This window comes from Salvelinus namaycush, unplaced genomic scaffold (genome assembly GCF_016432855.1).
Source record: "Salvelinus namaycush isolate Seneca unplaced genomic scaffold, SaNama_1.0 Scaffold2913, whole genome shotgun sequence".
Classification (NCBI taxonomy): domain Eukaryota; kingdom Metazoa; phylum Chordata; class Actinopteri; order Salmoniformes; family Salmonidae; genus Salvelinus; species Salvelinus namaycush.
The window spans coordinates 5,082-31,047 of record NW_024059801.1 but is presented as its reverse complement, the minus strand read 5'-3'; the positions used below and the strand labels follow the sequence as shown (position 1 = coordinate 31,047).

The 25,966-nt window shown below is 45.7% G+C and overlaps 2 protein-coding genes across 3 annotated transcripts; one reads left to right on the top strand and one right to left on the bottom strand.

The window, feature by feature from the left end:
* Positions 1-328: 328 nt before the first annotated feature.
* On the bottom strand, positions 329-14,241 carry mrpl46 (mitochondrial ribosomal protein L46). Its single transcript, XM_038985097.1, has 4 exons — positions 13,972-14,241; positions 8,929-9,133; positions 4,736-4,906; positions 329-1,567 (listed from the first exon to the last, which is right to left on the bottom strand). Exons 1-4 carry the CDS (start codon positions 14,230-14,232, stop codon positions 1,326-1,328), a joined length of 879 nt encoding a protein of 292 aa, XP_038841025.1. The 5' UTR covers positions 14,233-14,241; the 3' UTR covers positions 329-1,325.
* Positions 14,242-14,550: 309 nt separating this feature from the next.
* LOC120039682 (28S ribosomal protein S11, mitochondrial-like) lies at positions 14,551-23,489 on the top strand. 2 transcript variants are annotated; one of them, XM_038985098.1, is made up of 7 exons: positions 14,551-14,705; positions 17,702-17,720; positions 17,975-18,060; positions 21,494-21,592; positions 21,690-21,819; positions 21,979-22,044; positions 23,029-23,489. In XM_038985098.1, exons 1-7 carry the CDS (start codon positions 14,620-14,622, stop codon positions 23,134-23,136), a joined length of 594 nt encoding a protein of 197 aa, XP_038841026.1. In that variant the 5' UTR covers positions 14,551-14,619; the 3' UTR covers positions 23,137-23,489. The 2 variants fall into 2 exon arrangements, with proteins under 2 accessions (XP_038841026.1, XP_038841028.1); XM_038985100.1 differs by lacking the exon at positions 17,702-17,720 and having other exon boundaries at positions 17,965-18,060.
* The last annotated feature ends 2,477 nt before the right edge of the window (positions 23,490-25,966 follow it).

Sequence of the window (25,966 nt, the reverse complement as noted above, 5' to 3'; positions counted from 1 at the left end):
CTGTTTAGTGAGTCCTCCAGATCAGAGGCAGTAGTGATGACCAGGGATGTTCTCTGTTTAGTGAGTCCTCCAGATCAGAGGCAGTAGGGATGACCAGGGATGTTCTCTGTGTAGTGAGTCCTCCAGATCAGAGGCAGTAGTGATGACCAGGGATGTTCTCTGTTTAGTGAGTCCTCCAGATCAGAGACAGTAGGGATGACCAGGGATGTTCTCTGTTTAGTGAGTCGGCCAGAAAGGATGACCAGGGATGTTCTCTTGATAAGTGTGAATTGGACCATTTCCTGTCCTGCTAAACGTTCAAAATGTAACGAGTACTTTTAGGTGTCAGGGAAAATGCATGGAGTAAAAAGTATATTATTTTATTTAGCAATATAGTGAAGTAAAAGTTGTCAAAAATATGTATATTAAAGTAAAGTACAGATACCCCTAAAAAACTACTTAGGTAGAACTTTAAAGTATCTTTACTGAAGTACTTTACACCAGTGGAAAAGGTGATATTTCTATCATTAGTGAAGGGACAGTTGAATCTGAGAGGGTCTGTGTGCATCCATCCCTATGTTCTCTGGGCCGAATATAGAGGCACTGTCTGACCAGCCTCTGTCTCACTACTGCCATCTAGTGGAGGACAGGACAATACACTGTTCTGACCAGCCTCTGTCTCACTACTGCCATCTAGTGGAGGACAGGACAATACACTGTCTGACCAGCCTCTGTCTCACTACTGCCATCTAGTGGAGGACAGGACAATACACTGTTCTGACCAGCCTCTGTCTCACTACTGCCATCTAGTGGAGGACAGGACAATACACTGTTCTGACCAGCCTATGTCTCACTACTGCCATCTAGTGGAGGACAGGACAATACACTGTTCTGACCAGCCTCTGTCTCACTACTGCCATCTAGTGGACAGGACAATACACTGTCTGACCAGCCTCTGTCTCACTACTGCCATCTAGTGGACAGGACAATACACTGTTCTGACCAGCCTCTGTCTCACTACTGCCATCTAGTGGACAGGACAATACACTGTTCTGACCAGCCTCTGTCTCACTACTGCCATCTAGTGGACAGGACAATACACCGTCTGCATAGAACAACACACAAGCAAAGAGACTGGCTTTCTATCCTCTGGGATACAGGCCTACAGACAACACTCTGAATGGTTTATATGTTGGAACAACTGATACACTTTAATCATCTTACACACAAAGTGGATGGGCAGGAGAACACAACAGGTGCTGTGACAGAAAAATGACGTCAACGAGGACGTTCTAACAAGACATCCGTAACCTCTCATCACATCTTCTCCCTCAGCTCTCATCAGATCACAGGTTGAGTATGAAGCGGTCAACTTTCTCCAAGTAAGATGGCTTCAGGTAACCCTGCAGGTCAGTCTTCTTCACCCACAGGAAAGGTTCTTTCTGACTGGCTGAACCAGCGGACAGTAAAGCTTTGAAAAAGAAGACCTTGGCTCCCACGCAGCTCTCTGTCCGGACATCTTTGGGGAACTTGTACCTGTACACTCCACAGGGGGTGTTGCCAAGGAACGTAGCCTTGAAATCAGCCTCTGGAACGAATAACAAACGTGGGCGTTAGAACAGAGTTGGAGAACACAGAATAAGTTAAAATGGCAAGAGTCTTAACTGATACAGAACTAGTATAGTTAGATACAGAACTAGTATAGTTAGATATAGAACTAGTATAGTTAGATATAGAACTAGTATAGTTAGATATAGAACTAGTATAGTTAGATATAGAGTCCTGATGATACTGATCATCTGATATACCAGTACAGTGTTTCAGGTGAAGGACTCGGTCATGATACAGAACTAGTATAGTTAGATACAGAACTAGTATAGTTAGATATAGAACTAGTATAGTTAGATATAGAGTCCTGATCATACTGATCATCTTATATACCAGTACAGTGTTTCAGGTGAAGGACTCGGTCATGATACAGAACTAGTATAGTTAGATATAGAACTAGTATAGTTAGATATAGAACTAGTATAGTTAGATACAGAACTAGTATAGTTAGATATAGAGTCCTGATGATACTGATCATCTGATATACCAGTACAGTGTTTCAGGTGAAGGACTCGGTCATGATACAGAACTAGTATAGTTAGATACAGAACTAGTATAGTTAGATATAGAACTAGTATAGTTAGATATAGAACTAGTATAGTTAGATATAGAACTAGTATAGTTAGATATAGAGTCCTGATGATACTGATCATCTGATATACCAGTACAGTGTTTCAGGTGAAGGGCTCGGTCATGATACAGAACTAGTATAGTTAGATATAGAACTAGTATAGTTAGATATAGAACTAGTATAGTTAGATATAGAGTCCTGATCATACTGATCATCTGATATACCAGTACAGTGTTTCAGGTGAAGGACTCGGTCATGATACAGAACTAGTATAGTTAGATATAGAACTAGTATAGTTAGATATAGAACTAGTATAGTTAGATATAGAACTAGTATAGTTAGATACAGAACTAGTATAGTTAGATATAGAACTAGTATAGTTAGATATAGAACTAGTATAGTTAGATACAGAACTAGTATAGTTAGATATAGAACTAGTATAGTTAGATATAGAACTAGTATAGTTAGATATAGAACTAGTATAGTTAGATATAGAACTAGTATAGTTAGATATAGAGTCCTGATCATACTGATCATCTGATATACCAGTACAGTGTTTCAGGTTAAGGACTCGGTCATGATATAGAACTAGTATAGTTAGATATAGAACTAGTATAGTTAGATATAGAGTCCTGATCATACTGATCATCTGATATACCAGTACAGTGTTTCAGGTGAAGGACTCGGTCATGATACAGAACTAGTATAGTTAGATATAGAACTAGTATAGTTAGATATAGAACTAGTATAGTTAGATATAGAACTAGTATAGTTAGATACAGAACTAGTATAGTTAGATATAGAACTAGTATAGTTAGATATAGAACTAGTATAGTTAGATATAGAACTAGTATAGTTAGATACAGAACTAGTATAGTTAGATATAGAACTAGTATAGTTAGATATAGAACTAGTATAGTTAGATACAGAACTAGTATAGTTAGATATAGAACTAGTATAGTTAGATATAGAACTAGTATAGTTAGATATAGAGTCCTGATCATACTGATCATCTGATATACCAGTACAGTGTTTCAGGTGAAGGACTCGGTCATGATACAGAACTAGTATAGTTAGATATAGAACTAGTATAGTTAGATATAGAACTAGTATAGTTAGATATAGAGTCCTGATCATACTGATCATCTGATATACCAGTACAGTGTTTCAGGTGAAGGACTCGGTCATGATACAGAACTAGTATAGTTAGATATAGAACTAGTATAGTTAGATATAGAACTAGTATAGTTAGATATAGAGTCCTGATCATCTGATATACCAGTACAGTGTTTCAGGTGAAGGACTTGGTCATGATACAGAACTAGTATAGTTAGATATAGAACTAGTATAGTTAGATATAGAACTAGTATAGTTAGATACAGAACTAGTATAGTTAGATATAGAACTAGTATAGTTAGATATAGAACTAGTATAGTTAGATATAGAACTAGTATAGTTAGATACAGAACTAGTATAGTTAGATACAGAACTAGTATAGTTAGATATAGAGTCCTGATCATCTGATATACCAGTACAGTGTTTCAGGTTAAGGACTCGGTCATGATACAGAACTAGTATAGTTAGATATAGAACTAGTATAGTTAGATATAGAACTAGTATAGTTAGATATAGAACTAGTATAGTTAGATATAGAGTCCTGATCATACTGATCATCTTATATACCAGTACAGTGTTTCAGGTGAAGGGCTCGGTCATGATACAGAACTAGTATAGTTAGATATAGAGTCCTGATCATACTGATATACCAGTACAGTGTTTCAGGTGAAGGACTCGGTCATGATACAGAACTAGTATAGTTAGATATAGAACTAGTATAGTTAGATATAGAACTAGTATAGTTAGATATAGAGTCCTGATCATACTGATCATCTGATATACCAGTACAGTGTTTCAGGTGAAGGGCTCGGTCATGATACAGAACTAGTATAGTTAGATATAGAACTAGTATAGTTAGATACAGAACTAGTATAGTTAGATATAGAGTCCTGATCATACTGATATACCAGTACAGTGTTTCAGGTGAAGGGCTCGGTCATGATACAGAACTAGTATAGTTAGATATAGAACTAGTATAGTTAGATATAGAACTAGTATAGTTAGATATAGAACTAGTATAGTTAGATACAGAACTAGTATAGTTAGATATAGAACTAGTATAGTTAGATATAGAACTAGTATAGTTAGATATAGAACTAGTATAGTTAGATATAGAGTCCTGATCATACTGATCATCTTATATACCAGTACAGTGTTTCAGGTGAAGGGCTCGGTCATGATACAGAACTAGTATAGTTAGATATAGAACTAGTATAGTTAGATATAGAACTAGTATAGTTAGATATAGAGTCCTGATCAAGAACATTGCAGAGATCTCCTGCTCAAGCATGTGCCATCTAGATATTTCTGGAACCTTCCACATGTCCAGAGTTCCAGCACTACAGAAGGTGTTGGACTGGAAATGTCTGACAGAGGAAACACTGCATCCCCCCTAATTCAGAGCACTACTTTTTGACTCGGGGCCTATAAAGTAGTGCACTAGATAGGGATTCATCTGACCTGGCAGGCTGCTGAGCACTCTCTCTGCGGTCTGTCGGAGAGTCTCCCCTGCCTCCCACGGGGCCTGAGGGAGCAGCCAGATGTTCTCTTTAGCGACAGTCTGCTGTACCAGCAGGACCAGGCTGTCTCCTAGACACCTCTCCACTGAGCCCAGCGGTGTCCCACCTACATCTGAAACACAGAGTTACACGTCAGTTTGACTGTCAATGTATTTTCCTACTATCACCGACTTAGTAAACAAACTACTTTGAGGGAAAATGTTGTTACTACGACTGAGCTGTGGTCCCACCTTGCTATCTTGAGATGACTGCACTAACTGCAGGAGTCTCTGGATAAGACCGTCTGCTGAACGACTAACATGTCAATGTTCATGAAGCAGTTCACTGTTAGTCTCCACCTGTTGGTCATGAAGCATGTCACTGTTAGTCTCCACCTGTTGGTCATGAAGCATTTCACTGTTAGTCTCCACCTGTTGGTCATGAAGCATTAAACACTGTTAGTCTCCACCTGTTGGTCATGAAGCATGTCACTGTTAGTCTCCACCTGTTGGTCATGAAGCAGTTCACTGCTAGTATCCACCTGTTGGTCATGAAGCATTAAACACTGTTAGTCTCCACCTGTTAGTCATGAAGCATTTCACTGTTAGTCTCCACCTGTTGGTCATGAAGCATTTCACTGTTAGTCTCCACCTGTTGGTCATGAAGCATGTCACTGTTAGTCTCCACCTGTTGGTCATGAAGCATTAAACACTGTTAGTCTCCACCTGTTGGTCATGAAGCATTTCACTGTTAGTCTCCACCTGTTGGTCATGAAGCATGTCACTGTTAGTCTCCACCTGTTGGTCATGAAGCATTAAACACTGTTAGTCTCCACCTGTTGGTCATGAAGCATTTCACTGTTAGTCTCCACCTGTTGGTCATGAAGCATTTCACTGTTAGTCTCCACCTGTTAGTCATGAAGCATTTCACTGTTAGTCTCCACCTGTTGTTCATGAAGCAGTTCACTGTTAGTCTCCACCTGTTGTTCATGAAGCAGTTCACTGCTAGTATCCACCTGTTGGTCATGAAGCATTAAACACTGTTAGTCTCCACCTGTTGTTCATGAAGCAGTTCACTGTTAGTCTCCACCTGTTGGTAATGAAGCATTAAACACTGTTAGTCTCCACCTGTTGGTCATGAAGCATTTCACTGTTAGTCTCCACCTGTTGGTCATGAAGCATTTCACTGTTAGTCTCCACCTGTTGGTCATGAAGCATTTCACTGTTAGTCTCCACCTGTTGGTCATGAAGCATTTCACTCTTTGTCACCTCCTGTTGGTCATGAAGCATTTCACTGTTAGTCTCCACCTGTTGTTCATGAAGCATTTCACTGTTAGTCTCCACCTGTTGGTCATGAAGCATTTCACTGTTAGTCTCCACCTGTTGGTCATGAAGCATTTCACTGTTAGTCTCCACCTGTTGGTCATGAAGCATTTCACTGTTTGTCTCCACCTTCATGAAGCATTTCACTGTTAGTCTCCACCTGTTGGTCATGAAGCAGTTCACTGTTTGTCTCCACCTGTTGGTCATGAAGCATTAAACACTGTTAGTCTCCACCTGTTGGTCATGAAGCATTTCACTGTTAGTCTCCACCTGTTGGTCATGAAGCATTTCACTGTTAGTCTCCACCTGTTGGTCATGAAGCAGTTCATTGTTAGTCTCCACCTGTTGGTCATGAAGCATTTCACTGTTTGTCTCCACCTTCATGAAGCATTTCACTGTTTGTCTCCACCTGTTGGTCATGAAGCATTAAACACTGTTAGTCTCCACCTGTTGGTCATGAAGCATTTCACTGTTAGTCTCCACCTGTTGGTCATGAAGCAGTTCATTGTTAGTCTCCACCTGTTGGTCATGAAGCATTTCACTGTTTGTCTCCACCTGTTGGTCATGAAGCATTAAACACTGTTAGTCTCCACCTGTTGGTCATGAAGCATTTCACTGTTAGTCTCCACCTGTTGGTCATGAAGCAGTTCATTGTTAGTCTCCACCTGTTGGTCATGAAGCATTTCACTGTTAGTCTCCACCTGTTGGTCATGAAGCATTTCACTGTTAGTCTCCACCTGTTGGTCATGAAGCATTTCACTGTTAGTCTCCACCTGTTGGTCATGAAGCATTAAACACTGTTAGTCTCCACCTGTTGGTCGTGAAGCATTTCACTGTTAGTCTCCACCTGTTGGTCATGAAGCATTAAACACTGTTAGTCTCCACCTGTTGGTCATGAAGCATTTCACTGTTAGTCTCCACCTCCACCGTACAAGACGCAGGCCTCCTAATTGTCCCTAGAATTTCTAAGCAAACAGCTGGAGGCAGGGCTTTCTCCTATAGAGCTCCATTTTTATGGAACGGTCTGCCTACCCATGTGAGAGACGCAGACTCGGTCTCAACCTTTAAGTCTTTACTGAAGACTTGTCTCTTCAGTAGGTCCTATGATTGAGTGTAGTCTGGCCCAGGAGTGTGAAGGTGAACGGAAAGGCTCTGGAGCAACGAACCGCCCTTGCTGTCTCTGCCTGGCCGGTTCCCCTCTCTCCACTGGGATTCTCTGCCTCTAACCCTATTACAGGGGCTGAGTCACTGGCTTACTGGTGCTCTTTCATGCCGTCCCTAGGAGGGGTGCGTCACTTGAGTGGGTTGAGTTACTGACGTGATCTTCCTGTCTGGGTTGGCGCCCCCCCTTGGTGTGTGCTGTGGTGGAGATCTTTGTGGGCTATACTCGGCCTTGTCTCAGGATTGTAAGTTGGTGGTTGAAGATTTCCCTCTAGTGGTGCGGGGGCTGTGCTTTGGCAAAGTGGGTGGGGTTATATCCTTCCTGTTTGGCCCTGTCCGGGGGTATCTTCGGATGGGGCCACAGTGTCTCCTGACCCCTCCTGTCTCAGCCTCCAGTATTTATGCTGCAGTAGTTTATGTGTCGGGGGGCTAGGGTCAGTTGGTTATATCTGGAGTACTTCTCCTGTCTTATCCAGTGTCCTGTGTGAATTTAAGTATGCTCTCTCTAATTCTCTCCTTCTCTTTCTTTCTTTCTCTCGGAGAACCTGAGCCCTAGGACCATACGTCAGGACTACCGGGCATGATGACTCCTTGCTGTCCCCAGTCCACCTGGCCTTGCTGCTGTTCCAGTTTCAACTGTTCTGCCTGCGGTTATGGAACCCCTACCTGTCCCAGACCTGCTGCTTTCAACTCTTAATGATCGGCTATGAAAAGCCAACTGACATTTATTCCTGATTATTATTTGACCATGCTTGTCATTTATGAACATTTTGAAAATCTTGGCTCTCTCTAATTCTCTCCTTCTCTCTTTCTTTCTCTCTCTCAGAGGACCTGAGCCCTAGGACCATACGTCAGGACTACCGGGCATGATGACTCCTTGCTGTCCCCAGTCCACCTGGCCTTGCTGCTATTCCAGTTTCAACTGTTCTGCCTGCGGTTATGGAACCCCTACCTGTCCCAGACCTGCTGTTTTCAACTCTTAATGATCGGCTATGAAAAGCCAACTGACATTTATTCCTGATTATTATTTGACCATGCTTGTCACTTATGAACATTTTGAACATCTTGGCCATGTTCTGTTATAATCTCCACCCGGCACAGCCAGAAGAGGACTGGCCACCCCTCATAGCCTGGTTCCTCTCTAGGTTTCTTCCTAGGTTTTGGCCTTTCTAGGGAGTTTTTCCTAGCCACCGTGCTTCTACACCTGCATTGCTTGCTGTTTGGGGTTTTAGGCTGGGTTTCTGTACAGCACTTTGAGATATTAGCTGATGTACGAAGGGCTATATAAAATAAAATAAACTTGATTTGATTTGATTCACTGTTAGTCTCCACCTGTTGGCCATGAAGCATTAAACACTGTTAGTCTCCACCTGTTGGTCATGAAACATTTCACTGTTAGTCTCCACCTGTTGGTCATGAAACATTTCACTGTTAGTCTCCACCTGTTGGTCATGAAGCATTTCACTGTTAGTCTCCACCTGTTGGCCATGAAGCATTTCACTGTTAGTCTCCACCTGTTGGTCATGAAGCATTTCACTGTTAGTCTCCACCTGTTGGTCATGAAGCACGTGACCAATAACCTGTGATTTATTCTTTGATTTGTTCCTAATGTTTTGTATAGTCAGCGTATAGGGAATAGGGTGCCATTTAGGACAACCTCTCTGATTCCTACCTCTGTCTCTGAGAGCAGGTTGGAAGTGTTTGAGATTCTGTTCCCAGGTGTCATCCTGGTCCTGAGCTGTGATGGTCTCCTGGCCACCGTAGTCCGCCTCCTCCTCATCTGAATCGTAGTTGTCTGCCTGTTTACGAGTCATACGCTCCGCGTCCTCTAGGAGCCTCTGCTCATGTTCCGACAGCAGGCTTCTCTCCAGCTCCATCTGGGATTAGGATATCACAACAGACGTCAGCCTCTCATTCCTAGGATATCACAAAGACGTCAGCCTCTCATTCCTAGGATATCACAAAAACGTCAGCCTCTCATTCCAAGGATATCACAACAGACGTCAGCCTCTCATTCCTAGGATATCACAACAGACGTCATCCTCTCATTCCTAGGATATCACAAAGACGTCAGCCTCTCACTCCTAGGATATCACAAAAGACGTCAGCCTCTCATTCCTAGGATATCACAAAGACGTCAGCCTCTCACTCCTAGGATATCACAAAGACGTCAGCCTCTCACTCCTAGGATATCACAAAGACGTCAGCCTCTCACTCCTAGGATATCACAAAAGACGTCAGCCTCTCATTCCTAGGATATCACAAAGACGTCAGCCTCTCACTCCTAGGATATCACAAAGACGTCAGCCTCTCATTCCTAGGATATCACAAAGACGTCAGCCTCTCATTCCTAGGATATCACAAAGACGTCAGCCTCTCATTCCTAGGATATCACAACAGATGTCATCCTCTCACTTCTATCACACACTAGTAATACACCTTCCCTGAGGAGAGGGGGCCTATTGGAGATCATTTCCAGCTTCCAAACAGCATGTATACTGGTGTGAGTTGGTACGTGGAAATAGCCTACCCTCCACTAGGTCTTCAGTACTGCCGGTAGTCTACCCTCCACTAGGTCTTCAGTACTGCCGGTAGTCTACCCTCCACTAGGTCTTCAGTACTGCCGGTAGTCTACCCTCCACTAGGACTACAGTACTGCTGGTAGTCTACCCCCCACTAGGACTACAGTACTGCCGGTAGTCTACCCTCCACTAGGACTACAGTACTGCCGGTAGCCTACCCTCCACTAGGACTACAGTACTGCTGGTAGTCTACCCTCCACTAGGACTACAGTACTGCTGGTAGTCTACCCTCCACTAGGACTACAGTACTGCTGGTAGTCTACCCTCCACTAGACTACAGTACTGCCGGTAGTCTACCCTCCACTAGGTCTACAGTACTGCTGGTAGTCTACCCTCCACTAGGACTACAGTACTGCTGGTAGTCTACCCTCCACTAGGACTACAGTACTGCTGGTAGTCTACCCTCCACTAGACTACAGTACTGCCGGTAGTCTACCCTCCACTAGGTCTACAGTACTGCTGGTAGTCTACCCTCCACTAGGACTACAGTACTGCTGGTAGTCTACCCCCCACTAGGACTACAGTACTGCTGGTAGTCTACCCTCCACTAGGACTACAGTACTGCTGGTAGTCTACCCTCCACTAGGACTACAGTACTGCAGGTAGTCTACCCTCCACTAGGACTACAGTACTGCTGGTAGTCTACCCTCCACTAGGACTACAGTACTGCTGGTAGTCTACCCTCCACTAGGACTACAGTACTGCTGGTAGTCTACCCTCCACTAGGACTACAGTACTGCTGGTAGTCTACCCTCCACTAGGACTACACCACTGCCGGTAGTCTACCCTCCACTAGGACTACAGTACTGCTGGTAGTCTACCCTCCACTAGGACTACAGTACTGCTGGTAGTCTACCCTCCACTAGGACTACAGTACTGCTGGTAGTCTACCCTCCACTAGGACTACAGTACTGCTGGTAGTCTACCCTCCACTAGGACTACAGTACTGCCGGTAGTCTACCCCCCACTAGGACTACAGTACTGCCGGTAGTCTACCCTCCACTAGGACTACAGTACTGCTGGTAGTCTACCATCCACTAGGACTACAGTACTGCTGGTAGTCTACCCTCCACTAGGACTACAGTACTGCTGGTAGTCTACCCTCCACTAGGACTACAGTACTGCTGGTAGTCTACCCTCCACTAGGACTACAGTACTGCTGGTAGTCTACCCTCCACTAGGACTACAGTACTGCCGGTAGTCTACCCTCCACTAGGACTACAGTACTGCTGGTAGTCTACCCTCCACTAGGACTACAGTACTGCTGGTAGTCTACCCTCCACTAGGACTACAGTACTGCTGGTAGTCTACCCTCCACTAGGACTACAGTACTGCCGGTAGTCTACCCTCCACTAGGACTACAGTACTGCTGGTAGTCTACCCTCCACTAGGACTACAGTACTGCCGGTAGTCTACCCTCCACTAGGACTACAGTACTGCTGGTAGTCTACCCTCCACTAGGACTACAGTACTGCTGGTAGTCTACCCTCCACTAGGACTACAGTACTGCTGGTAGTCTACCCTCCACTAGGACTACAGTACTGCTGGTAGTCTACCCTCCACTAGGACTACAGTACTGCTGGTAGTCTACCCTCCACTAGGACTGCAGTACTGCCGGTAGTCTACCCCCCACTAGGACTACAGTACTGCTGGTAGTCTACCCTCCACTAGGACTACAGTACTGCTGGTAGTCTACCCTCCACTAGGACTACAGTACTGCCGGTAGTCTACCCTCCACTAGGACTACAGTACTGCTGGTAGCCTACCCTCCACTAGGACTACAGTACTGCTGGTAGCCTACCCTCCACTAGGACTACAGTACTGCCGGTAGTCTACCCTCCACTAGGACTACAGTACTGCTGGTAGTCTACCCTCCACTAGGACTACAGTACTGCTGGTAGTCTACCCTCCACTAGGACTACAGTACTGCTGGTAGTCTACCCTCCACTAGGACTACAGTACTGCTGGTAGTCTACCCTCCACTAGGACTACAGTACTGCCGGTAGTCTACCCTCCACTAGGACTACAGTACTGCAGGTAGTCTACCCTCCACTAGGACTACAGTACTGCCGGTAGTCTACCCTCCACTAGGACTACAGTACTGCTGGTAGTCTACCCTCCACTAGGACTACAGTACTGCTGGTAGTCTACCCTCCACTAGGACTACAGTACTGCTGGTAGTCTACCCTCCACTAGGACTACAGTACTGCTGGTAGTCTACCCTCCACTAGGACTACAGTACTGCTGGTAGTCTACCCTCCACTAGGACTACAGTACTGCTGGTAGTCTACCCTCCACTAGGACTACAGTACTGCTGGTAGTCTACCCTCCACTAGGACTACAGTACTGCTGGTAGTCTACCCTCCACTAGGACTACAGTACTGCTGGTAGTCTACCCTCCACTAGGACTACAGTACTGCCGGTAGTCTACCCTCCACTAGGACTACAGTACTGCTGGTAGCCTACCCCCCACTAGGACTACAGTACTGCCGGTAGTCTACCCCCCACTAGGACTACAGTACTGCCGGTAGTCTACCCTCCACTAGGACTACAGTACTGCTGGTAGTCTACCCTCCACTAGGACTACAGTACTGCTGGTAGTCTACCCTCCACTAGGACTACAGTACTGCTGGTAGTCTACCCTCCACTAGGACTACAGTACTGCTGGTAGTCTACCCTCCACTAGGACTACAGTACTGCTGGTAGTCTACCCTCCACTAGGACTACAGTACTGCTGGTAGTCTACCCTCCACTAGGACTACAGTACTGCAGGTAGTCTACCCTCCACTAGGACTACAGTACTGCTGGTAGTCTACCCTCCACTAGGACTACAGTACTGCCGGTAGTCTACCCTCCACTAGGACTACAGTACTGCCGGTAGTCTGCCCTCCACTAGGACTACAGTACTGCTGGTAGTCTACCCTCCACTAGGACTACAGTACTGCTGGTAGTCTACCCTCCACTAGGACTACAGTACTGCTGGTAGTCTACCCTCCACTAGGACTACAGTACTGCCGGTAGTCTACCCTCCACTAGGACTACAGTACTGCTGGTAGTCTACCCTCCACTAGGACTACAGTACTGCTGGTAGTCTACCCTCCACTAGGACTACAGTACTGCTGGTAGTCTACCCTCCACTAGGACTACAGTACTGCTGGTAGTCTACCCTCCACTAGGACTACAGTACTGCTGGTAGTCTACCCTCCACTAGGACTACAGTACTGCTGGTAGTCTACCCTCCACTAGGACTACAGTACTGCTGGTAGTCTACCCTCCACTAGGACTACAGTACTGCAGGTAGTCTACCCTCCACTAGGACTACAGTACTGCTGGTAGTCTACCCTCCACTAGGACTACAGTACTGCTGGTAGTCTACCCTCCACTAGGACTACAGTACTGCCGGTAGTCTACCCTCCACTAGGACTACAGTACTGCTGGTAGTCTACCCTCCACTAGGACTACAGTACTGCTGGTAGTCTACCCTCCACTAGGACTACAGTACTGCTGGTAGTCTACCCTCCACTAGGACTACAGTACTGCTGGTAGTCTACCCTCCACTAGGACTACAGTACTGCCGGTAGTCAGAGCAATGGAGAGCAACAGGGCGCAGGGTTTTATTCTAGCCTTACACTACTGATTCGACTCAATGAAGTCTTGAAGTTGATTGGTTGAATATGTGTTAGTGCAAAGCTGAAGCAAAGACCTACATTGGCCTGCACATCCACTTCAGGACCACGGTCAGCAAACCATCTCTGAGTATTCACTAGCGACTACAGCCATTGACAAACCCTCTCTGAGTATTCACTAGTGACTACAGCCATTGACAAACCCTCTGAGTATTCACTAGTGACTACAGCCATTGACAAACCCTCTCAGAGTATTCACTAGTGACTACAGCCATTGACAAACCCTCTCAGAGTATTCACTAGTGACTACAGCCATTGACAAACCATCTCAGAGTATTCACTAGTGACTACAGCCATTGACAAACCCTCTCAGAGTATTCACTAGTGACTACAGCCATTGACAAACCCTCTCAGAGTATTCACTAGTGACTACAGCCATTGACAAACCCTCTCAGAGTATTCACTAGTGACTACAGCCATTGACAAATTGAATGAAAACACCTTTACCTGATGCATGAGCTCAGCGAATTGGTCTTCGATCGGGTTCCGCTCCTGTGATATGACAGGCAGCCTCTGGAGACACACCGCCCCGTACAGCTTCCATGGAGACGCGACGCTTTCCGTTTTACTGCTGGTCTGAGTTGCAGCTCGACAAGCATAACTGAGAGAAAATTGACGAACTCCTGTATGTTTTAGCCCCGTTCGTCTGACATTTGTAATAAATTGCCATAAAGGACGACTCGCCATCCTCGAGCAGGGCGCTGCCATCTTGATTATCCAGTTTCCACCCACAATCCTCTGCGAAGAAGGGCGAGATTACGCTAAAGAAACAGGGGGAGGAAATGAAGATACATTTAGTTTGAAATAGAAAATATATAACATTAAGATGTAGCTTCATTGAAACATATGTTTAAATTGATCTTAAATACATTTAGTGTAGAAATGAAAAAGTTTATGCATCATATTTTAGAACTAAATATGTTCTAATAATTTGTATCGCTCCCCCACAGTTTTAATAATGTGCTATTCCAGGAAACGCGTCATACTAAGTGGCCAATTTTGACTTTGTGACTGTGCTATCTAGTGGAAACCTCCTCAATGTCACACATGTTGTTGTGTAACGCTAGCTAACTTGTTATATTATATTAGCTAATCATGTATAAATTAAACTGTGTATTATCTAATTCTGTCAGGAGTGCCTGCCAACAGGTTGCTGGTTCCTTCAATGCAGGAGGCTCAATGTAAGTATCTCGTTTTTTATACGAAATCCCATGCATGCAATTGACAGCTAGCTAGCTAGATAACGTTATTTATGATGCTAGTTTGAGAGCTGGTAGTCTGGTACTTTAAACTAGACAAAGACCTTTGCCGATGTAATTATACTGCCAGCTTGCTACACTTCATTCAACCGATCAACTACCTTGTTAGTTATCTATCTACACTGAACAAAATTATAAACGCAACATGTAACAGTTTCAAAGATTTTACTGAGTTACAGTTCATATAAGGAAAAGAGTCAATTGAAATAAATGTATTATTCCCTAATCTATGGATTTCACATGACTGGGTGGGGGTGCAGCCATGGGTGGGCCTTTTTCTTAAATCTTTATTTAACTAGGCAAGTCAGTTAAGAACAAAATCTTGTTTACAATGACGGCCAAACCCGGACTACGCTGGGCAAATTGTGCGTCGCCCTATGGGTCTCCCAATCACTACTGGTTGTGCAGTGCAATCGCCCTCCTGTGTTTTCAATGCACACTGTCCCATCTGGACAAGAGGAATACCTATGGAAGAATGCTGTTCATTGACTACAGCTCAGTATTCAACACCATAGTGCCCTCAAAGCTCATCACTAAGCTCGGTGCCCTGGGTCCTGACCCCTCCCTGTGCAACTGGGTCCTGGACCCCACCCTGTGCAACTGGGTCCTGACCCCTCCCTGTGCAACTGGGTCCTGGACTTCCTGACGGGCCGCCCCCAGGTGGTGAAGGTAGGAAACAACATCTCCACCCCGCTGTTCCTCAACTCTGGGGCCCCACAAGGCTGCGTTCTCAGCCCCCTCCTGTACTCCCTGTTCACCCATGACTGCGTGGCCATGCACGCCTCCAACTCAATCAGCTTCTTGATATGCCACACCTGTCAGGTGGATGGATTATCTTGGCAAAGAAGAAATGCTCACGAACAGGGACGTAAACAAATTTGAGAAATAAGATTTTTCTGAGATTTTTTATTTCAGCTAATGAAACCAAAACCTTTACATGTGGCGTTTATATTTGTGTTCAGTGTGTTCAGAGATTTATGATCTGGGCAGTTACTGGACTATCTGATAGATTAATGATCGGGGCAGTTACTGGACTATCTGATAGATTAATGATCGGGGCAGTTACTGGACTATCTGATAGATTAATGACCGGGGCAGTTACTGGACTATCTGATAGATTAATGACCGGGGAAGTTACTGGACTATCTGATAGATTAATGACCGGGGCAGTTACTGGACTATCTGATAGATTAATGACCGGGGCAGTTACTGGACTATCTGATAGATTAATGATCGGGGCAGTTACTGGACTATCTGATAGATTAATGACCGGGGCAGTTACTGGACTATCTGATAGATTAATGATCGGGGCAGTTACTGGACTATCTGATAGATTAATGATCGGGGCAGTTACTGGACTATCTGATAGATTAATGACCGGGGAAGTTACTGGACTATCTGATAGATTAATGACCGGGGCAGTTACTGGACTATCTGATAGATTAATGACCGGGGCAGTTACTGGACTATCTGATAGATTAATGACCGGGGCAGTTACTGGACTATCTGATAGATTAATGACCGGGGCAGTTACTGGACTATCTGATAGATTAATGATCTGGGCAGTTACTGGACTATCTGATAGATTAATGACCGGGGAAGTTACTGGACTATCTGATAGATTAATGACCGGGGCAGTTACTGGACTATCTGATAGATTAATGATCAGTTACTGGACTATGTGATAGATTAATGACCGGGGCAGTTACTGGACTATCTGATAGATTAATGACCGGGGCAGTTACTGGACTATCTGATAGATTAATGATCGGGGCAGTTACTGGACTATCTGATAGATTAATGATCAGTTACTGGACTATCTGATAGATTAATGACCGGGGCAGTTACTGGACTATCTGATAGATTAATGACCGGGGCAGTTACTGGACTATCTGATAGATTAATGATCAGTTACTGGACTATCTGATAGATTAATGACCGGGGCAGTTACTGGACTATCTGATAGATTAATGATCAGTTACTGGACTATCTGATAGATTAATGACCGGGGCAGTTACTGGACTATCTGATAGATTAATGACCGGGGCAGTTACTGGACTATCTGATAGATTAATGACCGGGGCAGTTACTGGACTATCTGATAGATTAATGATCAGTTACTGGACTATCTGATAGATTAATGACCGGGGCAGTTACTGGACTATCTGATAGATTAATGATCAGTTACTGGACTATCTGATAGATTAATGACCGGGGCAGTTACTGGACTATCTGATAGATTAATGATCGGGGCAGTTACTGGACTATCTGATAGATTAATGATCGGGGCAGTTACTGGACTATCTGATAGATTAATGATCGGGGCAGTTACTGGACTATCTGATAGATTAATGATCGGGGCAGTTACTGGACTATCTGATAGATTAATGACCGGGGCAGTTACTGGACTATCTGATAGATTAATGATCGGGGCAGTTACTGGACTATCTGATAGATTAATGATCAGTTACTGGACTATCTGATAGATTAATGACCGGGGCAGTTACTGGACTATCTGATAGATTTATGATCAGTTACTGGACTATCTGATAGTCCAGTAACTGCCCCGGTCATTAATCTATCAGATAGTCCAGTAACTGATCATAAATCTATCAGATAGTCCAGTAACTGCCCCGGTCATTAATCTATCTGATAGTCCAGTAACTGATCATAAATCTATCAGATAGTCCAGTAACTGCCCCGATCATTAATCTATCAGATAGTCCAGTAACTGATCATAAATCTATCTGATAGATTAATGATCGGGGCAGTTACTGGACTATCTGATAATGAACAGTTTGATTTATCAACACTTGCTAGCCAGTTTGTGAACAATGATCACATTGCTACTTGCAGCTTCTGTCTGCCTGTTTTTGAAGTTGCTGTGTTGATTTTGATTGTTTTATTCTCTGTTGTAGTTGTGGAACCAGCGGTCTGCAGAGAGCAGTGTGCTGATTGGTTTATTCTCTGTTGTAGGTGTGGTCTACAGAGAGCAGTGTGTTGATTGGTTTATTCTCTGTTGTAGGTGTGGTCTACAGAGAGCAGTGTGTTGATTGGTTTATTCTCTGTTGTAGGTGTGGTCTACAGAGCGCAGTGTGTTGATTGTTTTATTCTCTGTTGTAGTTGTGGAACCAGCAGTCTGCAGAGAGCAGTGTGCTGATTGGTTTATTCTCTGTTGTAGGTGTGGTCTACAGAGAGCAGTGTGCTCCAGTGCTGTCAGGTTGCAAGAGGATGCCAGTGTCTCAGCCACACCTGGGAAAATATCAAAAGAGTTCAGGTAACACTAGCTGACTAGGCGGCATTCTGCCTTCTCCCTACAGTTCTCAGCCATGCTGCCTTCTCCCTACAGTTCTCAGCCATGCTGCCTTCTCCCTACAGTTCTCAGCCATGCTGCCTTCTCCCTACAGCTCTCAGCCATTCTGCCTTCTCCCTACAGCTCTCAGCCATTCTGCCTTCTCCCTACAGCTCTCAGCCATTCTGCCTTCTCCCTACAGCTCTCAGCCATTCTGACTTCTCCCTACAGCTCTCAGCCATTCTGACTTCTCCCTACAGCTCTCAACCATGCTGACTTCTCCCTACAGCTCTCAGCCATGCTGACTTCTCCCTACAGTTCTCAGCCATGCTGACTTCTCCCTACAGCTCTCAGCCATGCTGACTTCTCCCTACAGCTCTCAGCCATGCTGCCTTCTCCCTACAGCTCTCAGCCATGCTGACTTCTCCCTACAGCTCTCAGCCATGCTGACTTCTCCCTACAGCTCTCAGCCATGCTGACTTCTCCCTACAGCTCTCAGCCATGCTGACTTCTCCCTACAGCTCTCAGCCATGCTGACTTCTCCCTACAGCTCTCAGCCATGCTGCCTCCTCCCTACAGCTCTCAGCCATGCTGACTTCTCCCTACAGTTCTCAGCCATTCTGACTTCTCCCTACAGTTCTCAGCCATTCTGACTTCTCCCTACAGTTCTCAGCCATTCTGACTTCTCCCTACAGTTCTCAGCCATTCTGACTTCTCCCTACAGTTCTCAGCCATGCTGCCTTCTCCCTACAGTTCTCAGCCATGCTGCCTTCTCCCTACAGTTCTCAGCCATGCTGCCTTCTCCCTACAGTTCTCAGCCATGCTGACTTCTCCCTACAGTTCTCAGCCATGCTGCCTTCTCCCTACAGTTCTCAGCCATTCTGACTTCTCCCTACAGTTCTCAGCCATTCTGCCTTCTCCCTACAGTTCTCAGCCATTCTGCCTTCTCCCTACAGTTCTCAGCCATGCTGACTTCTCCCTACAGCTCTCAGCCATGCTGCCTTCTCCCTACAGCTCTCAGCCATGCTGACTTCTCCCTACAGTTCTCAGCCATTCTGACTTCTCCCTACAGTTCTCAGCCATTCTGACTTCTCCCTACAGTTCTCAGCCATTCTGACTTCTCCCTACAGTTCTCAGCCATTCTGACTTCTCCCTACAGTTCTCAGCCATGCTGCCTTCTCCCTACAGTTCTCAGCCATTCTGCCTTCTCCCTACAGTTCTCAGCCATTCTGCCTTCTCCCTACAGTTCTCAGCCATGCTGACTTCTCCCTACAGTTCTCAGCCATGCTGCCTTCTCCCTACAGTTCTCAGACATTCTGACTTCTCCCTACAGCTCTCAGCCATTCTGACTTCTCCCTACAGTTCTCAGCCATGCTGCCTTCTCCCTACAGTTCTCAGCCATGCTGACTTCTCCCTACAGTTCTCAGCCATGCTGACTTCTCCCTACAGTTCTCAGCCATGCTGACTTCTCCCTACAGCTCTCAGCCATGCTGATTTCGCCCACAACTGGCTCATGTGAACTACAATCCCACCGCTGTGTCAACAACCCTTCAAATAAACAATAGTCCATTTTGCCCAGATCCATCCAGCAAAACTATAATTCAGCTCCACTTCCTCAGTTTCGCTGACACAGGTGTACGGAGCATGCTAGATTTATCTTATTTATCCGTTGTTTTAACAGATCAGTTGACTGAGAACACGTTCTCATTTGCAGCAACGACCTGGGGAATAGTTACAGGGGACAGGAGGGGGGTGAATGAGCCAATTGTAAACTGGGGATTATTAGGTGACCATGATGGTATGAGGACCAGATTGGGAATTGACCATGGGACCAAGTACCATGGGATCTTTAATGACCTCAGAGAGTCAGGACACCCGTTTAACGTCCCATCCGAAAGACGGCACCCTACACAGGGCAGTGTCCCCAATCACTGCCCTGGGGCATTGGGAACTAGTTTTAGACCAGAGGAAAGAGTGCCTCCTACTGGCCCTCCAACACCACTTCCAGCAGCACCTGGTCTCCCATCCAGGGACCGACCAGGGAGTGCCTCCTACGGGCCCTCCAACACCACTTCCAGCAGCATCTGGTCTCCCATCCAGGGACCGACCAGGACCAACCCTGCTGAGCTTCAGAAGCAATAGATAGCTGATTAACACAGGTAGTCCACTCTGTCTTCATAAACAAGCAATGAAACATGGAGATATGGCTGTGTGGGAACACTACCCTATAAAGGTGTCTACAAGCTGTATAAGGCCACTCAACGAGCTGTATAAGGCCACTCAGCTCGCTGTATAAGGCCACTCAGCTCGCTGTATAAGGCCACTCAGCTCGCTGTATAAGGCCACTCAGCTCGCTGTATAAGGCCACTCAGCTCGCTGTATAAGGCCACTCAGCCAGCTGTATAAGGCCACAGCCAGCTGTATAAGGCCACTCAGCCAGCTGTATAAGGCCACTCAGCGAGCTGTATAAGGCTACTCAGCCAGCTGTATAAGGCCACTCAGCCAGCTGTATAAGGCCACTCAGCGAGCTGTATAAGGCCACTCAGCCAGCTGTATAAGGCCACCCAACGAGCTGTATAAGGCCACTCAACCAGCTGTATAAGGCCACTCAGCCAGCTGTATAAGGCCACTCAGCGAGCTGTATAAGGCCACCCAACGAGCTGTATAAGGCCACTCAGCCAGCTGTATAAGGCCACTCAGCGAGCTGTATAAGGCCACTCAGCCAGCTGTATAAGGCCACTCAGCCAGCTGTATAAGGCCACCCAACGAGCTGTATAAGGCCACTCAACCAGCTGTATAAGGCCATAAGCAAACAAGAACATGCTCATCCAGAAGCAGCACTCTTAGTGGCCGGGGACTTTAATGCAGGGAAACTTAAATCTGTGTTACCTCATTTCTATCAGTATGTCACATGTGCAACCAGAGGGACAAAATCTCTAGACCACCTTTACTCCACACAGAGACGCGTACAAAGCTCTCCCTCACCCTCCATTTGGAAAATCTGACCATAACTCTATCCTCCTGATTCCTGCTAACAAGCAAAAACTAAAGCAGGAAGTATCAGTGACTCGCTCAATACGGAAATGCTCAGATGAAGGGGATGCTACGTTATACAGGACTGTTTTGCTAGCACAGACTGGAATATGTTCTGGGATTCATCCAATGGTATTAAGGAGTATATCACCGCAGTCACCGGCATCATTAATAAGTGCATTGACGACGTCATTCCCACACAGTGACTGTACGTACATATCCCAACCAGAAGCCCTGGTTTACAGGCAACATCCTCACCGAGTTAAAGGCTAGAAACCAGCATATTCCTTCTATTCTTAGTATGCTTGTTTGAAATGTGATTTTTGTAACAGTCAATATTGTCACGTTTCCAACAGTTTGCCCATGTTTCTTCCTCCTCCCTAAGTCACCTCCCTCCGATGCCTGGCCAGGACAGTGTGCTGAGATGGGCTGGGAAGAAGTACGAGGAGTTGCCAATAGCACATATCAAAGCCACATATAACAAGTAAGCTGACAGACAGTGATGTGAATAGCTGGTATATTTAATGTCCAGCTGACAGACTGTGATGTGAATAGCTGATATATTTAATGTCTCCCTCCAGTACACATGTCCAGGTGACAGACTGCGAGGGCCAGTTCATGGTCAGAACATCATGTGGAACAGAGGGGTTCAAGAACGTCAAGAAGTCCACTCCCATCGCTGCTCAGACAGCAGGCATCTCAGCTGCAGCGGTAAGATGAGACCATATGGAAATATAGATAGTTAATAGTTGTCGTCTGGCTGCTACAGACATCTCTTCTCCACTAGATGGCACTACAGCCTCAAACAAACTGGCAAAAAGATGAATTGATGTTTCCTGATGAATGATAATGTATTGTTGTCCCGTGCAGAAGGCCACGGGGGTGGGGGTGACGTTTGTCCGTGTGTTGGTGAAAGGTCTGGGTCCTGGACGCCTGGTGAGAACCTTTTGATGACTTCATCACAGTTGACAAACTGAAGAAATGCAGAAGTCATACCGTAGAGAGAAACTGTTCACATGATACAGGACATGATGCATCTCCCCCCCCCCCCCCCCCCCACTCTGAAGTTATACCGTAGAGATAAAGTGTTCACATGATACAGGACATGATGCATCTCCCCCCCCCCCCACTCTGAAGTTATACCGTAGAGATAAAGTGTTCACATGATACAGGACATGATGCATCTCCCCCCCCCCCCCCCCCCCACTCTGAAGTTATACCGTAGAGATAAAGTGTTCACATGATACAGGACATGATGCATCTCCCCCCCCCCCCCCCACTCTGAAGTTATACCGTAGAGATAAAGTGTTCACATGATACAGGACATGATGCATCTCCCCCCCCCCCCCCCCCCCCACTCTGAAGTTATCCCAGCAGCATACCACCCTGCCTACCACTGCTGGTCTTGCTTCTGAAGCTCAGCAGGGTTGGCCCTGGTCAGTCCCTGGATGGGAGACCAGGTGCTCTGGAAGTGGTGTTGGAGGGCCAGTAGGAGGCACTCTTTCCTCTGGTCTAAAACAAGATCCCAATGCCCCAGGGCAGTGATTGGGGACACTGCCCTGTGTAGGGTGCTGTCTTTCGGATGGGATGTTAAACGGGTGTCCTGACTCTCTGTGGTCACTAAAGATCCCATGGTACTTATCATAAGAGTAGGGGTGTTAACCCTGGTGTCCTGGCTAAGTTCTCAATCTGGCCCTCATACCATCAGTCACCTGATCATCCCCAGCTTCCAATTGGCTCATTCATCCCCCTCCTCTCCCCTGTAACTATTCCCCAGGTCATTGCTTTACATTAGAACGTGTTCTCAGTCAAGTTACCTGGTAAAATAAAAATCTGTTCAGTCAGAATCTTGTAGAGACGAGGAAAATATGTTACTCGTTATCGTTGATTTGGTTCTGATGCATCTCTCTCTCTGTGCAGTCTGCCATCAAGGGTCTGACCATGGGAGGATTGAAGGTGGTGTCCATCACAGACAACACCCCCGTACCACACAATGGTTGTCGCCCTCGCAAGGCTAGAAGAATATGAACAGGACCGTACCATCGTGGACTGCAGGGGGGTCCATCTGTCTTGTAACATGCTTCATGTTGTTGTTGTATGAAGAATATTTTTTACTGGTATTTAAGCATTTTGGAAAATACTTGTACAGGAAGTGATGTTGGTATAACATTCAGGGCCCGTTTCCCGGACACAGATTAAGCCCTGGACTGAAAAACAAGTTCAATGTAGAATCTTCAGTCCAGGACTAGGCTTTATCTGGGAAACTGGCCCTGTGTGCGTGTACCAGCACATAGAAAATGATGGGAACAGTAAGACAGCCTCGTTCTAGATTCATCTGTTTATTAAATCCATATACACCCAAACCCCTGTACAACATGTATTACAAGGCTTCCAGCAGGAGAACCTGGTCAGATCAATACATCAGGGTTGTCACCTGGTCACATCAATACATCAGGGTTGTCACCTGGTCAGATCAATACATCAGGGTTGTCACCTGCTCACATCAATACATCAGGGTTGTCACCTGCTCACATCAATACATCAGGGTTGTCACCTGGTCAGATCAATACATCAGGGTTGTCACCTGGTCAGATCAATACATCAGGGTTGGTCAGATCAATACATCAGGGTTGTCACCTGGTCAGATCAATACATCAGGGTTGTCACCTGGTCAGATCAATACATCAGGGTTGTCACCTGGTCAGATCAATACATCAGGGTTGTCACCTGGTCAGATCAATACATCAGGGTTGTCACCTGGTCAGATCAATACATCAGGGTTGTCACCTGGTCACATCAATACATCAGGGTTGGTCAGATCAATACATCAGGGTTGTCACCTGGTCAGATCAATACATCAGGGTTGTCACCTGGTCACATCAATACATCAGGGTTGTCACCTGGTCAGATCAATACATCAGGGTTGTCACCTGGTCAGATCAATACATCAGGGTTGTCACCTGGTCACATCAATACATCAGGGTTGTCACCTGGTCAGATCAATACATCAGGGTTGTCACCTGGTCAGATCAATACATCAGGGTTGTCACCTGGTCACATCAATACATCAGGGTTGTCACCTGGTCAGATCAATACATCAGGGTTGTCACCTGGTCAGATCTATACATCAGGGTTGTCACCTGGTCAGATCAATACATCAGGGTTGTCACCTGGTCACATCAATACATCAGGGTTGTCACCTGGTCAGATCAATACATCAGGGTTGTCACCTGGTCAGATCAATACATCAGGGTTGGTCAGATCAATACATCAGGGTTGTCACCTGGTCAGATCAATACATCAGGGTTGGTCAGATCAATACATCAGGGTTGTCACCTGGTCAGATCAATACATCAGGGTTGGTCAGATCAATACATCAGGGTTGTCACCTGGTCAGATCAATACATCAGGGTTGTCATCTGGTCAGATCAATACATCAGGGTTGTCATCTGGTCAGATCAATACATCAGGGTTGTCACCTGGTCAGATCAATACATCAGGGTTGTCACCTGGTCAGATCAATAAATCAGGGTTACATACATGCTGACTTCCTGGTTCCATCAAGGTGTGCTGATATGAGGAGTCAAACGTTACAGAACATGCTGACTTCCTGATATGAGGTGTCAAACGTTACAGACCATGTTGACTTCCTGATATGAGGGGTCAAACGTTACAGACCATGCTGACTTCCTGATATGAGGAGTCAAACGTTACAGACCATGCTGACTTCCTGATATGAGGAGTCAAACGTTACAGACCATGCTGACTTCCTGGTTCCATCAAGGTGTCCTGATATGAGGGGTCAAACGTTACAGACCATGCTGACTTCCTGATATGAGGGGTCAAACGTTACAGACCATGCTGACTTCCTGATATGAGGGGTCAAACGTTACAGACCATGCTGACTTCCTGATATGAGGGGTCAAACGTTACAGACCATGCTGACTTCCTGGTTCCATCAAGGTGTCCTGATATGAGGGGTCAAACGTTACAGACCATGCCGACTTCCTGATATGAGGGGTCAAACGTTACAGACCATGCTGACTTCCTGATATGAGGGGTCAAACGTTACAGACCATGCCGACTTCCTGATATGAGGGGTCAAACGTTACAGACCATGCCGACTTCCTGATATGAGGGGTCAAACGTTACAGACCATGCCGACTTCCTGATATGAGGGGTCAAACGTTACAGACCATGCCGACTTCCTGATATGAGGGGTCAAACGTTACAGACCATGCTGACTTCCTGATATGAGGGGTCAAACGTTACAGACCATGCTGACTTCCTGATATGAGGAGTCAAACGTTACAGACCATGCTGACTTCCTGGTTCCATCAAGGTGTCCTGATATGAGGGGTCAAACGTTACAGACCATGCCGACTTCCTGATATGAGGGGTCAAACGTTACAGACCATGCCAACTTCCTGATATGAGGGGTCAAACGTTACAGACCATGCCGACTTCCTGATATGAGGGGTCAAACGTTACAGACCATGCTGACTTCCTGATATGAGGAGTCAAACGTTACAGACCATGCTGACTTCCTGATATGAGGGGTCAAACGTTACAGACCATGCTGACTTCCTGATATGAGGAGTCAAACGTTACAGACCATGCTGACTTCCTGATATGAGGAGTCAAACGTTACAGACCATGCTGACTTCCTGATATGAGGGGTCAAACGTTACAGACCATGCCGACTTCCTGATATGAGGAGTCAAACGTTACAGACCATGCTGACTTCCTGATATGAGGGGTCAAACGTTACAGACCATGCTGACTTCCTGATATGAGGAGTCAAACGTTACAGACCATGCTGACTTCCTGATATGAGGGGTCAAACGTTACAGACCAT